The sequence below is a fragment of the Pseudopipra pipra genome, chromosome 11, assembly GCF_036250125.1.
Source record: "Pseudopipra pipra isolate bDixPip1 chromosome 11, bDixPip1.hap1, whole genome shotgun sequence".
In the NCBI taxonomy this organism is placed as follows: Eukaryota; Metazoa; Chordata; class Aves; order Passeriformes; family Pipridae; genus Pseudopipra; species Pseudopipra pipra.
Genome location: NC_087559.1, coordinates 12741814 through 12756221, shown reverse-complemented (window position 1 = coordinate 12756221; position 14408 = coordinate 12741814). Strand labels below are relative to the sequence as shown.

Here is a 14408-nt window from a genome sequence, read left to right as displayed (position 1 = left end):
AGAATCTATTGTACCCTGACACTTGCAGGGTATTAAGTAGTACTGTTTATTTCTCCTGTTGGACAATACTAAAATTGTTAAAACATTTAGAGAAGCTATTATTGCAGCTCCTCCCTTTTCTGCCAGGTTTCAAAATTCGTGAAGCTGTCTTACAGAAGTTAGTATGTGTGGGAGACAAGTGAGGGGAAAACAACATACATGCTTTAAAAAAATGCTGTAAGACCTTGTTTAAACTGTAAAATTTATGGAAACATACACTTAACTACTTGTACAAAGTACACTTAAGAATGAGCTTTTATGATTCAAAGTGATGGACACTTTCTTCAAATAAGATTTCTGCCCCTGTATATCTTTCATCACTATCTTTTCCTTTATTTTCTTTTTCCTTTATCATTATTTGCTATGTTCCCTTAGATCAAGAAGTCTCATAGGACTTAAGTGCACAAAGTCTCTATTCTCTTCATGGTTTTTAGAGAATGCAATGCTGTAGTAAATAACCTTAGGAGATTTTACTTAAATACACCTTCTTATGTTGTAATAGTTCTTGGCAGGTTTGTTAATGACTGGAGTTTATGTTTACTTTTAGCTTTCTTCTCCTTTCCTTTCCTATCCTATCCTAAGAGAAGAATGTGTTGACATTTATTCTACTTGTTCCTCTTTACTTTGACTTATGAGGGAGAAATAATAATTTAACTTGAGTAAGAGGTTTGCTTGAGTGCTTCCTGCCACATACTTATCTCTCCACACAGGAAAGTCATTGGCTCCTGGTTGAGAGTTTTTCTTTAATAATTATTATGTAATGTAGTATTTAATGCACTTTTGTTTAAAGGTCTTTTGGTTGTGAAGGAGAACTAGGTCAGAGCTTGTTAACTCTCCAAAAAACCCTAAACCCAAAATGAATCCCCCTCACCAAAGACCAAAAATGAGTTGATGATCAAAGAAACAAACCTTGAGCTGTGAGGAGGCAACTCTCTACACCATTTAGTTGTGCTGCTGTCACTGAACTTCAGGAGCATTCCTTGCCTCCTGGAGACCCAGCTGCCTCTTGAGCAAGGGGACCTTAGTTTAGATGCTTTTCCACATTATGAAGTACAAAAAAGATTTAGAATGCTTCCTTGGAGCCATTTGGCTGTTATAATGTCTTAAATCATCTTTTGCTGGGTGAAAGGTATGATGAGATCTCTTGATTACATTGAATTAAAAAATGTTATAGAACTTTCAGTTTATCATGAAAGGGAAGAGAATGGTGGAGAGGGATCACACTTTTCAGTTCTTTATTCAAAATTATATAGCCCACTATGGGGTATTTGGTTTGGGTGTTTTTTTCCCACATGCACAAACCAATTTGTTTTTCTCATAATCTGTTCTTTAAGTAGAGCATTAGTTTTGTATAGATCATGTTTTTGCCAAGACCTGATCTGTTTGTTTAGCCTTAATGACTAGGAACGAAGCAGCTAAACATGATTAGTTACATATACTGTTTGGAAAAAGTAGATAATTTTTAGTGTTTGGTAGTTTATTGTGTCTTTTTCATTATTTATTGCATGATAATTCTGTGTTACAGCGGAGTTTAAGTAATACAGAAGATGAATGTACACACCTGAAAGAAATGAATGAGCGGACTCAGGAAGAATTAAGGGAATTAGCTAATAAATACAATGGAGCTGTAAATGAAATTAAGGATCTTTCTGACAAGCTAAAGGTAACGACAGAACTTAATCTGATATATGATGAAACTGTGATGAATGCAACAAAGAAATACAATTTCATTTCTAATGTAGTAATCAAAAAAGGTTGAGAAGCTTTTTAAACAACAGGTTAATGATAGAAAGATGCATATCATCTTTTACATATTCTTTTTGTTTGATTTTAATGTATTTGAAGCTGTCATAAGTTAAGTCACTTGCTAAAAAGATTTCTTTCTGTTCATTTTGAAAGTTACCAAATTTTTGAAGCCAAAATATATTTTAAGATAAAATTATGTAAGGTGTAAAACTTCACATTCAGCTGCTTTTGTATAGACAAATAACTTTCAACTTAAACATCTTACGGATAGTGGAATTGGAAACTAGAATTAGAAATAAATTTGCAATTTGTGTTGCCTCTTTGTGCAGTTCCAAACATAACTAGCCCACCACGTAGTAATAATATGGCTCAGCTGCCAGGGGGTAGGAACATGCTGTTAGGTTTGTAATTAAACCACATGTCTATGTATATAATTAAAGGTCCTTTATGCTGGAGAACAGAATAAACACTTCATGATAAATCCTGTTCCTCAAGAGTTTCCAATCTAGATAAGTAGAAGCTGTGGAGGAGGAAGGTAGTGGTGCTGTCTGTGGAGAGATGAGATACTTGTTGCATTTGTCTGGGATAAATACTCTTGGGTTCTTTGAGTCCTAATTCAGCATCTCAGACAGAAGATTTTTCTTTCCAAATTAAAAGGTTCAGTTGCCGGTCTTAGAGCAGTTATGAGTTAAAGATGATGCTGAAGGGTCAAAACTGAAACTTATTGCTCAGCTTTGAGGGAGAAGAGTCTTTGAAACTTACCATGAGATCCAGCAAGGAAAAAGATGTGGCTTCAATCAAGTTGGTCTGTGCAGTCAGTGTGCATTCAGTTCAAAAGGCCTCTTGAGTTGTGATTGATTTGAGATGCTGGGAGACTTCAGGTGTTTCTTAGTTCTTGGAGACATATTCTTTCACGTGTTAAGTTTGATTTGTTTGGGGATTTTTTTCACCTTTTTTGAGCAGGTAGCAGAAGGAAGACAAGAAGAAATCCAGCAGAAAGGACTGGCTGAGAAAAAGGAATTGCAGCATAAAATAGATGAAATGGAAGAAAGGGAGCAAGAGCTTCAAGCAAAAATAGAAGCTTTGCAGGCCGACAATGACTTCACCAACGAGCGCCTGACAGCTTTGCAAGGTTAGTCACTAGCGGGGGAGAAACTTTGGTTATTTGTTTTTCTTTTAATCTGTGAAATATCTTTCTCTTGGACTTCTGTTTACAGTACGGTTAGAACACCTTCAGGAGAAAACTCTTAAAGAACACAACAGCTTAGGTAGGTGTGATCAAGTTTCTTGTTTCAAGCTGGTTTCCGGATTTTCTGTTCATGAACTTTTGCTATGACAGTCTCGTATTGCCGCTGTCTGGCAGAGGAGTTGTGTTTCCCCGCTGTCCCAGTAGGGAGTTCTCCCGGGCATGGAGAGGGGACAGGGGTCGGCAGAGGGCGCTGGTGCTGCGGGTGTTCAATGCCTGCCCAGGGCCCCATGCCGAGATCGGGCTTGGAGGGGTTTTACATCCTTATACATTTTTAAATCCTTTTATATGTATATATATATAAAAGGATATATATATGTATATATGTAATAAGCAGTCATTCTTTGGATGTTAGTAACCTTTCATATGTTTGAACAATCAGGAATGTGGTCTGTAGTGCAGAAAAAGCCATCACACTTTGCCTGCTTTGTTTGATTAGGTACTTAGAAGGAGGAGGTAGCATGAAAAGCCAGATACATTTCACAATGCTGTATTTATAAAGAAACAAAACCCAAAACAAAATCTTGCTTGGTTCCAAAAATAATACCCTTTCTTGATCCTAGGCATACAAGTTGACGACTTCATACCTAAAATTAATGGGAGCACAGAGAAAGGTAGTGTATCTTAAGGCTACCTTTTGTCTTATGGTTGATGTTTGAAGTTGAACAAATTCAAAATGTTCTTGAAAGTTTTGCTTTGAATAATATTTTCTTTAAAACTTAAATTGAATTTGTCCACTCCACTGACCAGCATTTTTTTGCTTAGACTTTCAGTCTGGATGTTTTTAGAAGGTTCTATAAAATGTAACAAAACAACTTGGAAGTCGTCTTTTTCTTTTTCTTTTTTTTTTTTTTTGATGGGCTGTCACTGGAATCAGTAGGAGTTTACTGAATCATATCAGGCTTGTGACACAAGAAAGTGGGAAACTCACTGACTGCTTTTCCTCATGAATTTATTTTCTCTTGCAACACACAGACAATACACCATTTTTCTAGTAAATTTGATATGGTAAGTAAAGTCAGCTAAACCTATTTTTTTATAACTGACTTGAAAAATGTGAGTATATAAAATACATAGTAGAAACTAATTTTTTAATGCTCAAGATTGTTTTTATGTGAAACAGGAATTAATACAGATTGAACTAAATGACAGGGTTTCTTACAGACCAGTTAGACCCAACTATTTTAGCTCATGTGTCTTAACGTACACTTGAACTTTTCTTGAATGAAGTTATCCAGTAAGAATATGGCCTATATCATGTAAAGAGTATTCCAGTTTGATTCCAAATTCACTAAATTGTTTGATTGGCTGATATATATCTGTCCTCCTGTGTCAATTTTTATTTTTTCCTTGACGTGACTTTCTTTTACAGTCTGAGGAATGGTGGTAGTGTTAGTTGAAAGGCTGAGGCACCTATATAGAGAGCTCATAGTTTTAACTAATATTCACAGTGTTGAAGGATTACTGTGTGTATTTTTGAAACACAGTTTTAAAGCTCTCTATGCATATCTGTAAACTAAGAGGTTTTTAACTAGGGACACCAGTAGCAAAATAAAAAGTTTAATCATGACATAACTGTATGGTTGTTATTTGGAGCAGGAGGAAAGGTCTGTTAAACATCCACAGGAGCTCTATCTAAACCTCCTCTTAATGTAAGAGTACTGGTTATCCCTCAGTGCCTCAGGATTTTGATCACTTAGCTGTGGTGCACACAGTGCAAGCAGTTAACTCAACGTCTGCTCCCAGTTCTCTGGACTGCCATGAGATTTGATTTTTATATGGATTGATCTATCTTGCTGATGCATAATTTTAGGTTGTTAATACTTCTAATGGTTGTGAGACTAGTTAAGAAATAAATCTACCTTTGTTTTTTCATTTTTTTTAAAACTTTCCACCCCACAAAAGTTAACATCTTTACAAAGCAAAACTGAGGAATATAAAGATTGGGATTCTTCATTCTAATCATGTAAACCATAAAAAGATGTTGAAAGTGAAGTTGTTGGAGGTTATTAGAAAAACAGGCAATACTGTGAAAAACAGTAGCCTAGAACTAATTTGAAACATTTAGTAAAAACTGTTGAGCTCAAATACAGATAATTTTATAGAGAAATAATTTATAACATCATATTAGATATAATTTTTTTAAAGAAACACTTTGTGTTTGGTTTAAAATAGTTTGTAGGAATGTCCTCTTAGTTTTTTTAATACTGATACTTCTTACCAGTTCAGATTTAAAAATTACCCGTTTAAAAATCATGATGTGATTATAACAAGTATCTTTTGTATTACTGATACTTTTTTGTCAAAGTTGAAGAAGCAATCCCTTTTTGACTTACATTGGATTGCATAAGAGTCAATGTCATGGATGGATGACAAAATGGATTCCTCTGTCCTATGAGTAACAGTGGAACTTGTGCTTAAACCTGGAAGTTTTAGGAAGCTGTTTGCCAATTTATTTGTCTTTATTAATACAGACAACATGTAACTGCTCATTCAAGTTGTCTTTCTGTGTTTATACAGTCTATCACCTTTTTTGTCCTGCACATACCATGCTATTTTGTTATTCTATATTTTAGCACAGTCTTCCATTATTCTGCCAGTTGTACCACATTCTTCTGCATCTCTGCCATACTTGGTCCTTCCACATTTCTCTGGCATTTTACAGCTTTCTGCCCTGTGTTCTCTTCATGACAGTCTGTGCCTTTCTGGATCTTCCGGTCCCGTCCCCCTTGTATGACAGATGGGCAGTCATTTGCTCTGCCAGATTTTGGATTTTGTTCTCTAAAAAGCAGCAGGAGACAGTTACTGTTGGTTGGGGTTTTTTTGTTTTTGTTGTTTTTTTTTTTTTTTTGCTGAGTAGTCTTGCATTTTTTTAGAAGAGCTAAGAATTTTGAAATTATAATGCAGATTGAGCAACTTTGACAACAAAAGAGAAAAATTGTAAAACCGTGTAAAATCAGTATGTTTTATTTAAGATTCCTTTTGTCTCCCTCAAAACTTCAGATCAAGGCCTCAGAGTGTGTGTACAGACACACTCCCTGGCCATGGCAAGAACAAGGGGTTTGCACTACTTTTTTTGTAGCAGCATTCAAGAGCTCTATTCAGACTAGAGGAACTAGAAGCTTATGTTATAGCCTTTGCAGAGACTTTTTATAACCAACTGTACTCAGATGATGGTGGTTGGGCATTCGTTTTCTCTCACTGCACATGTGGAAAAGCTGGTGCAGAAGAGAGGAACTTGCTTATAAATCAAGCCCCTGATAACAGTTGTGCAGAACTGAGTTGTTTCAAAGCAGTTGTGTAGAACTGAGTTGTATTTTTCTCAGTGAGTTGCACCACACCTGGCTTTCATCTTTAAATTTTGTGAGCCATGTATTACATAAGAAAGGTATGAGAAATTTGTATACAGTCACTTAGAGGATTGTGTATAAAGGGAAAAAAAGTTTGAATATGGAAAATAAATACTTTTTAGAATAACTTTGAAGTATAGTAAAGCTCAGTATTGCAGCTGAGCTGCTGATGTCAGAGCTAGTGATTGAACAGTTTGGTTAGAATGGCCCACATTCTGCAGGTTTATACTAAAAGCAGCATTTTCAGACTGCTGGACTCTTGGTCAAATGGTTTTTGAGATCCTCCAGGAAGGAAGTGTTGGCAACTTTTCACTTGAAGAGATGCAGGAACATGATGGAGCTGGGAGCTGAACAAAATCACATGGAGCAACTTGAGTAAACTGGAAATTGAGCCCAGTTTTAGGATCTCTACTGTAGAACAGTCCTTTCAAAAATTGTGCAGTGAAATCGTTTAAAAAGTAAAGGAAGATATTCAACAACACTTTTAAAATAAATATTTTTCATTTCAAGTGGGTAATAGAGATGAAGAATCAACATGAAGACTAATGAAAAACTTAAATACCCTTTTAAAGCTAATAAAAATGCTGAAGAATATAGGTTAAATACACATTTCTTTTGAAAAGGCAATTGAAGTACTTCCTTCTGATCAGTTCAAAAGAGTAATCTTATTTCCTAGTATCACTCAGACACCATTTCAATTTCATGTCTTGTCTGCTTGCATATTAACTCAGATTTCAAAAGTTCACTGTGAATACACAATTACAAATATTGTTAATATGCCTTTCAAATTTTTTGTTGCATCAATTTGAAAATGATAAGAAGGTGTAAACTTAAGTGTTTCTTTCTCTACTAGAGCACTTTCTTTCAAAGAGTGGAGGGGACTGCACTTTTATTCATCAGTTCATAGAATGTCAGAGTGAGTACAAGAGTGTTCACATTTGCTTTAAAAACAACAGAAAACCCAGAAAAGGTGGATGAAAACCAGAATTGTCACTGCTATTTAATTTTTCTGTAGAATTGTGGCACTGTGATATCAAGCAGGGTCTGTAGGAGCAGTGAGGGTATCTTTGCTCTTGCAAAGCCATCGTCACATCATCTCTTTGTAGCAGTTAATCCATTATTGTGCCCTGACCAACAAAAGGGTGGTGATGTTGCAACACAGTGTTTAAGACTGAGTGTAATTTTTCACCTGGTACAAATTAAGTTGAAAGCCTAACTCTGTCAGCTTAAACATACATCACAAGCTTGTAGGACAGAGATAAGGCAATGATGCCTTTTCACATATCAATAAAAAGAGAGAAAAGTGCTGTTACACTTCAAATAAAACTGGTTTGTAGCATAAAGAATTATTTTTTTATTTAAGAGTTTGTAGAAATTATGTACCTAAAGTTGAGCAGAGAGAAGCATTTAGAAGCAGAAACAAGAGAGTATCTTTTTTCTGACATTGTCTGTGGGACTCTTCCCTTTTAAATTTCGATGAGGAAGTGAAGCAGACTTGTGTGACTTTACTGCTGGTGATAAGGGTTGCAGTGGTAAAAACTGAATGATGTGATACTGCCAGTGTTTGTCTAAGAAAATTAAAACTTTATTTGAAAACTGTTTATTTTTAAAAACGGCTGGTAGCTATCTTATGTCAGGCTGCTGTTTAAAATAATTCTAAATTCTGCGAAGATCACACATGAATCATCTTTATTCAGTACATAAAAATGAAGTTAAATGTTCAAGTAATCTTTATTTTTGTCTAGACTGAACATGAAGAGCACACTGAATGATGTTCAAATACAGATTGGTTGCCTGTTTTCATTGTTTGGATGTTAGCTTAACCTATTTTAGCAGAACTTGGATTAGTATCACTTCTGCAAACTAAATATGACCAATCTTGTAACTGTTGAGAAGGAAAAGTAATTCTCAGGATCAAAAGATTCTAGGATGTGATTGAATCAGTAATAAGAGTAAAATAAAGTTCCATGTGTTTATGCCCTACCTGTTCTTGAGAGATGGAAAGCTACAGGGTGAAAACACTTTAGGGCCTCCATCACCTCACTTTGAAAAGAATGAGTTCAAAGGGTTCAGGATTTTGCATTTTTTACAACAGTCTAAGCTTTTAATTTCCCATTGAGAGGAAAAAAAAAAGATTCCAAATCAGCAATTCATACTTGGGTTGAAAGTTTGCCTTTTCCAAATTCAAATATGTTTTATCAGACCTCACAATATCACGAGGTTAAAAACTGCAAACTGCAGGATCTATTATTTTCCTTTTGTATGTAAATGCTGCCTTTCAGTCTTACTCCTGTTCTTTGCTCTGTGTAGCATTGAGGGTTAGGAACTTCTGGCGAGAAAATTTATAGTTCCAGAGATCTTCAGGAACTTGAATTTTAAGGTATGCAGCAAATACTGAAGTGTAGAATTGGCAATATAAAGAAAGAATATATAGTTCATCATGTGGTACTACGTAGGAGTTTTGCCCCAAGGATTAAGTATAGAGAGAGGAGCAGGTTTATTACTTAAAACACAATAGTACAATAAAAATCCCAGAAACAGGAGTCACTCATTAAAGTTGTGTTATATAGGACTTACTGTTTTGTAATAGAAGCAGAGGAACTGAAATTGTAGGATCTGCAAACCATAAGAGAAATCTAAAAACAAAAGGAGAATTGAGACAACCATCCAGTTGGTCAAGAAGGGAAGGTTCTGAGTTGGTGTGCTTGTACTGCGTGGAAAGTGTGCATCTCCATAGTTCTGGGGGAAAAGCACTTACATGGGGAAAGCACAAGCAGAGAAATGAGGAAAACCCGCTTGAGCAGAGGAATTGGAGTATGGAGGACAGCACAAGAAGAAAACTGAGCTGTTTAAGCAGTCTGGTATTCTATACAAACAGTGGCTGTGGAGGTATAAGGCAGTTGAAAGTGCTCATCAGTTCAGAGCAATTAAAACCTCTTGAAGTACTAAAGCTGGAATATTTTTGATGGGGCAGAAATAACAGGACGCTGAAGTCTTAGTTGCAGTGCAGCTTGAATGCTTGATTTTGGTAGTATTGTTTGTGAAATCCAGCTTTGTAGGTTTTTAAAGGTATTTTTAAATTATTTTGATTTTTTTTTTTTAAGCGCAGTACGCTCACAATTTCATTCAGTAACGTGTCCTGATTTGCAACATCTGCACAGTATTATGAGATCTGGCTCTGAATGATCTGGGAAGTGTGTTACTTTCTGATCATTACATCCAGTTCACTTGTTGCTCATTCCATAGCTTTTCTTGTTTCAATAACCACTGGTGAAAATCAGCGATACCGACAGCAAAAGTCATGGTGCTTCTTTTTGATTAGTTCATAATATGAATTATTACCAAAAATGGTGATGATGTATAGACAAAAGTGAGATTTGCCCTGCTAGCTTCCTGTCTTTTGCTCCAATCTAACCCTTCCTTGTGTCCTTATTTTTTTCCCCTTATTTTGTGATTTTTTGCATTTATGGTTTGAAATGCAAGTCAATGTTTTTACTTTTTACCAAACTGATGTTTAAGAAGCTGTTATTAGTTTTTGGATGGATTGAATGGTTATTTTTAACTTTTCCATTTGACCTGCATGTGGCAAGTAAAGTTTAAGCTCTTTAGTATCACTTTTTTCAGATGATTGGAAATTTGTGTGTTGAGGGTCAAGTTTACTTTTATTTTGATTTTCAAAACTGGCCTCCTTCGAAGACTATTTTGGTACAAAACCATTAAATGTGTTGGGAACATGTTACTTAAGTGGTAATTTTAATGTTAACAGATCTTAGCTATTATATTGCACGCAGTGATAGGCAACCCAAATCTAAAAGGGAGTTCTTAATTTGAAAAGATAGGAAATGGCTAAAAACCTAAGGGGAAGCTACCTATGAACTGCATTCATCAGCAAAAAGGAACATGAAAGATGAACTGAAAGCTTAATTTCACAGCAGATTGTTTCAGTAAAAGCATTTATTTATTATATATATCTCTCTGCTACTTTCTGTGACTTTGTTAAGTAGTGACTGGATAGCATGACAGATAAAATTCTTTTGTGCCAGAAATTAAGGATAGGATCCTCACCCAAATTTATATTTTGGTAGCCAAAACTGCATGTCTTGATTCAGGGAAAACATTTAAAAATAAATCACATTTGTGAAGTTTTCTGAAATAGCAATGTGAAAAGATGCAGAGATTTGAAAGAGGTGTTTTAAAGAAGACATGTCTGTATCTTTTACTTTCTGATTGTTGTCTGTCTTCTGCTGTTTTTAGTGACTGGGATGGTAGCAGAGTGGAAAATAAGATTCTGTGTAGTTCAGCGATACCAGCATCTAATTTTCTGTGTATTATGTAAATACATGCCAGCACACTGAAATAAACTATTTTTTGTTGGCTTCAAAACACCCTGATGGTAACATTCTTTAAACACAGTGTTCTGTAAGTTAGGAGAGGTGTCAGTCCCCAAGTGAAAAGTACTGGCTATGCTGGGCATGCTGGGCAAGGGACTCTGGTGCTGCTGCTGAAGGTCTTGGCTGAAGAAATAGTGTCAAGGAGAAACTGTGTGTACAAATGGTGAAATCTATAATGGACACTAGAAAACAGCCATGGTGGAAATGAAAAAAAAATATAGTTTCTTTTAGCCATGGGAACTGAGTGTAAAGAGCTGCTGCAAAAGTTTCAGTTTGGAAAACATTTGCCTCGAAAAGATTCATTTTGTTGTTTTGTGCTGTAACTATTCTGGATTTAGCAGTTACCACATTCAGAAAACTACAAGATCCATCACTTCATAAAGCTAAGTTTTGCTCTGTAAACTGATTATAGAAGCCTATTTTAAGCTGGCAGTCTAGCATAGATGAGATGTTACTCCTTCAGATCAAACAGTTGATCACTACTTGGATTTTGCATTCAGCTGTTTTCTTCAGATCTATAGGCAGAATTCCCGGCTGTTTTCTTGCTGCCTTCCTCTCCACAACACTTTCAGCCTCAGATGAGTCCTGGACTAATCATATATGAAGACTTTTGATTAGATTTATTTTATTTTGAAATGGAAGAGGGCTCCTGATATCACTCAAACTCCTGACTTGTGGCTGCAGTAACTTGATTCCCTCCATGGTGCCTTCCTCGGTCTGGGGACAGTCATTCTCTCCAGCTCTGAGGAACTTGAGGCTGTCCTGAACTTGGATGATGAGTTATCACCTACAGTTGCTTGAGACCTGAAGCCAATTCTAAAAATCCAGTGTGCTGTTCAGTGTATTTCTGAAGCAGTATTAGTAAAATGTTACAGGAATGCCGGACAATATTTGTGGATAAAAGTAGTTGGAGGGAACATCTCTTTTAGACTGGTTTACCTGGCAATGGGGGAGGAAAGAAGATAGGGCAATCTTTTGGCCATGCAAACCCTTCTTCAAATCTCAGGTGTTGTTTTTTTTTTGTCTGAAAGCTCGTCTACCATCTAGGGTTGAAAAAAGTGCCTCCTCACAAATCCTGTCCTGCATCTGTCCTTAGATTGTCATGGTTACAGCAGCATGCCATCGGAGGAGTACAGGGACAGGCTAATCTTCAGAGCTGCTTGAAGCTGGAGATGCTGACTAAAGCTCACTATTTTGTTTATTTTTTTTTTAAATTAAAATTTTGAAAAGGATTTACTGTCATCCAGCTTCCTGAATCTGAACTCTCCTATATGTGCTGTTCATCCAGTCTTCTCCATGTCTCAGTTACCTGTTAACAGCACACGGAGTAAGCAGCAAACTCAGTTCCCTGCCTGGTTATCAGGGATCTGGCAGGGAAAGCACAGAGGGAAGACAGAAGCAGCTTCAAGCCTGATGTCTCAGGGGGTGTTAACAGCTTTCAACAGGATCTAAATAGAAAGATCTACTGCATAGAAACTGAGAATGTGATCTGCAAGATGTGACCCTCGATAATTTTGTATGTTGGCATTTCTAGTTGCTTCTTAAGTCATTTGCAATAATGAAATCTCATCTGAAAAAAGAAATTAAGTAATGATACAATAGTTCTTTTAGTGTCTTTGATTAATTCAAACCTGTTCTTCCCTTGATCCTCCTGTTTGCCTTCATGTCCTAGCTGGAGTTAGGATGAAGTTAGCAATATAATCTCAAATTGAACTTTTTAGGTTTTTGTGCACCTGACATACACGAATAGGGTTTCCAAAAGTAGATTTTATATAAAAACTCAATTTTTGTGAACTTGAATGTGATGCATTCCTAGTTTTTGAAAGTTTATGCAGCTCTCTTGAAAGATTTAATCTAAGAAAGGCTGTTTCTGTGTACCTTTCACAGGCAGTGTTAAAGCAGTTGTGATGTCAATGGGGGGGGCCTTCTCTATTGCTGTTTTACTGTGCTGTATTTCTAGATTTTTGCTGTGTTGGGTGGACACCTATTTCAGGGAACCAGCTCTTAGAATTCTTTTTATGATAACTAGAACCTGAGAAACGTATTCATATTCTATTACTTTTGGTTTAGGTTTTTAAAAAGTACGTAAAATTAATTTTCCTAAATTCTCATTAGTGAACTGAAGGATTATGTAAGTTAATAAGGAGAAGTAATTATGCACTGTATCACAAAGTTCCGGTAGGCTTGTGTGCTCTGTTCCGTTCTTCTGTGCCAGAATCAAGTTTTTGTTCAAGCCTGAGTAGGAAGTAATATTATCAGCTTTTAATTTGGTCATGGAATGTGCTCTACGTAGATGTGTACAGGGAAAAGCTTGTTAAATTTGAGCTTGGAAAGTAACGCTTATTTTGTTTGGCAGACAAGATCATAGATGAAGGACATCTAACCAAAGTGGAAGAAACAAAGCTTTTGAAAGGTTAGACTTCTGGATTGTTTCACTGTTTTTGAAGCATGCTTTTTATGTCACTCAGTGCATGTTCTGTGTTAAGCCAGCAGTTTGAGTTTTGATTAAATACACATTTGAGAAGAAATTCAATAAAAGGGAGGTGAATTGTTTGCTGAACTCTGCTCCAAATACTATTGCAGGGTAAAAAGATTGAAACAATTTTGGAAGATTGAGTGCATGAAATGCTGATCTCAGTATTGACTGAGTTCTGACCTTAATATGCATTTTTAAAAAAATTAAAATACAATAATTTTTGTAAATTGAATTCAAACTTTAATGTTTGCATAAATTTCAAACAGGATCTTGATTTTGTTACAGGGCTAAATAGAAATAATGTTTGGTCTCATTTTAAGTTTTAAATAAAATTGTATTTTAATTTGACTATTTTCTAACTTAGACCCTCATAACTGTAAAATAAGCATTAACCTCCTAAATGTGCCTTTTCCAAGTAAAACATATCTGTGCATCTCTAACTCTCTTCTCTAATGTATAAAGCAAGTTAAATTAAAGGAGCTAATTAGAAAAGACTTGTCAAGGAACAGTCATCCTGACCTTGCAGTGCCAGTCAGGAATGCTACAAAGTGTGGAGGTCAATATTTCCCATGTGTCCAATAACATGAGATTGTTTGGACTTGTAGGCTGGCTCCTTCTTTTGTAGCATTTTATTGGTGTCTAGACATACTAACTCATTTCTTTACCCTCTGTCCTTCTGCAAAGTGTTGTTTTGTTGAATAAGTGTGAGCATGTTAGAAGTTCCAGTATTCTAGAGACATTTTAATTTCTTATCTTCCTTTAGTGCATGGAATTGCACCTTTAACTTCTTTCTGTACGTGAGCAAGCTATAGAAAGGGTGCCATATTTGGCAAAGAATGCATACAATAACTGTAATGTAACACTTGCATGCCACTTATTGCAAAGCTGGGAGCTATTTTTAGTGGGTAATATATTCTAACTCATCAAGTAAGTATGATGTCAACACATTTTAATATACTTCATCACTTTTGCTATATTTATTCAGCTCAGTTTTATTATGGGAAATAGGAACAACTGCTGTGAAGTAATATAGTACAGGAAGGTGTTTTGTGCTTATGACTCTGGTTCCAGAATAGGAAGGAGGTTTCTAAATCATTTCTCTTTTTGACTTCTGCTGTTTCACATGTAGATGCATCTTTCCTCTGGTGCCTGATCTTCTG

At 35.8% G+C, this 14408-nt stretch overlaps 1 protein-coding gene across 42 annotated transcripts in view; it reads left to right on the top strand.

Annotated features, from left to right (window-relative positions):
- Positions 1–14408, top strand: part of SLMAP (sarcolemma associated protein) — a 91457-nt gene that overhangs the window by 43360 nt on the left and 33689 nt on the right. For 11 of the 42 annotated variants that reach the window (XM_064667574.1, XM_064667572.1, XM_064667595.1 and 8 more), the window contains 6 exons: positions 1565–1702; positions 2749–2917; positions 3003–3053; positions 3595–3645; positions 7235–7297; positions 13129–13185. In XM_064667574.1, coding sequence (XP_064523644.1) covers positions 1565–1702; positions 2749–2917; positions 3003–3053; positions 3595–3645; positions 7235–7297; positions 13129–13185 — 529 coding nt within the window. The remainder of the gene's footprint in view (positions 1–1564; positions 1703–2748; positions 2918–3002; positions 3054–3594; positions 3646–7234; positions 7298–13128; positions 13186–14408) is intronic. The other 31 variants (XM_064667576.1, XM_064667606.1, XM_064667578.1 and 28 more) reach the window with 14 other exon arrangements.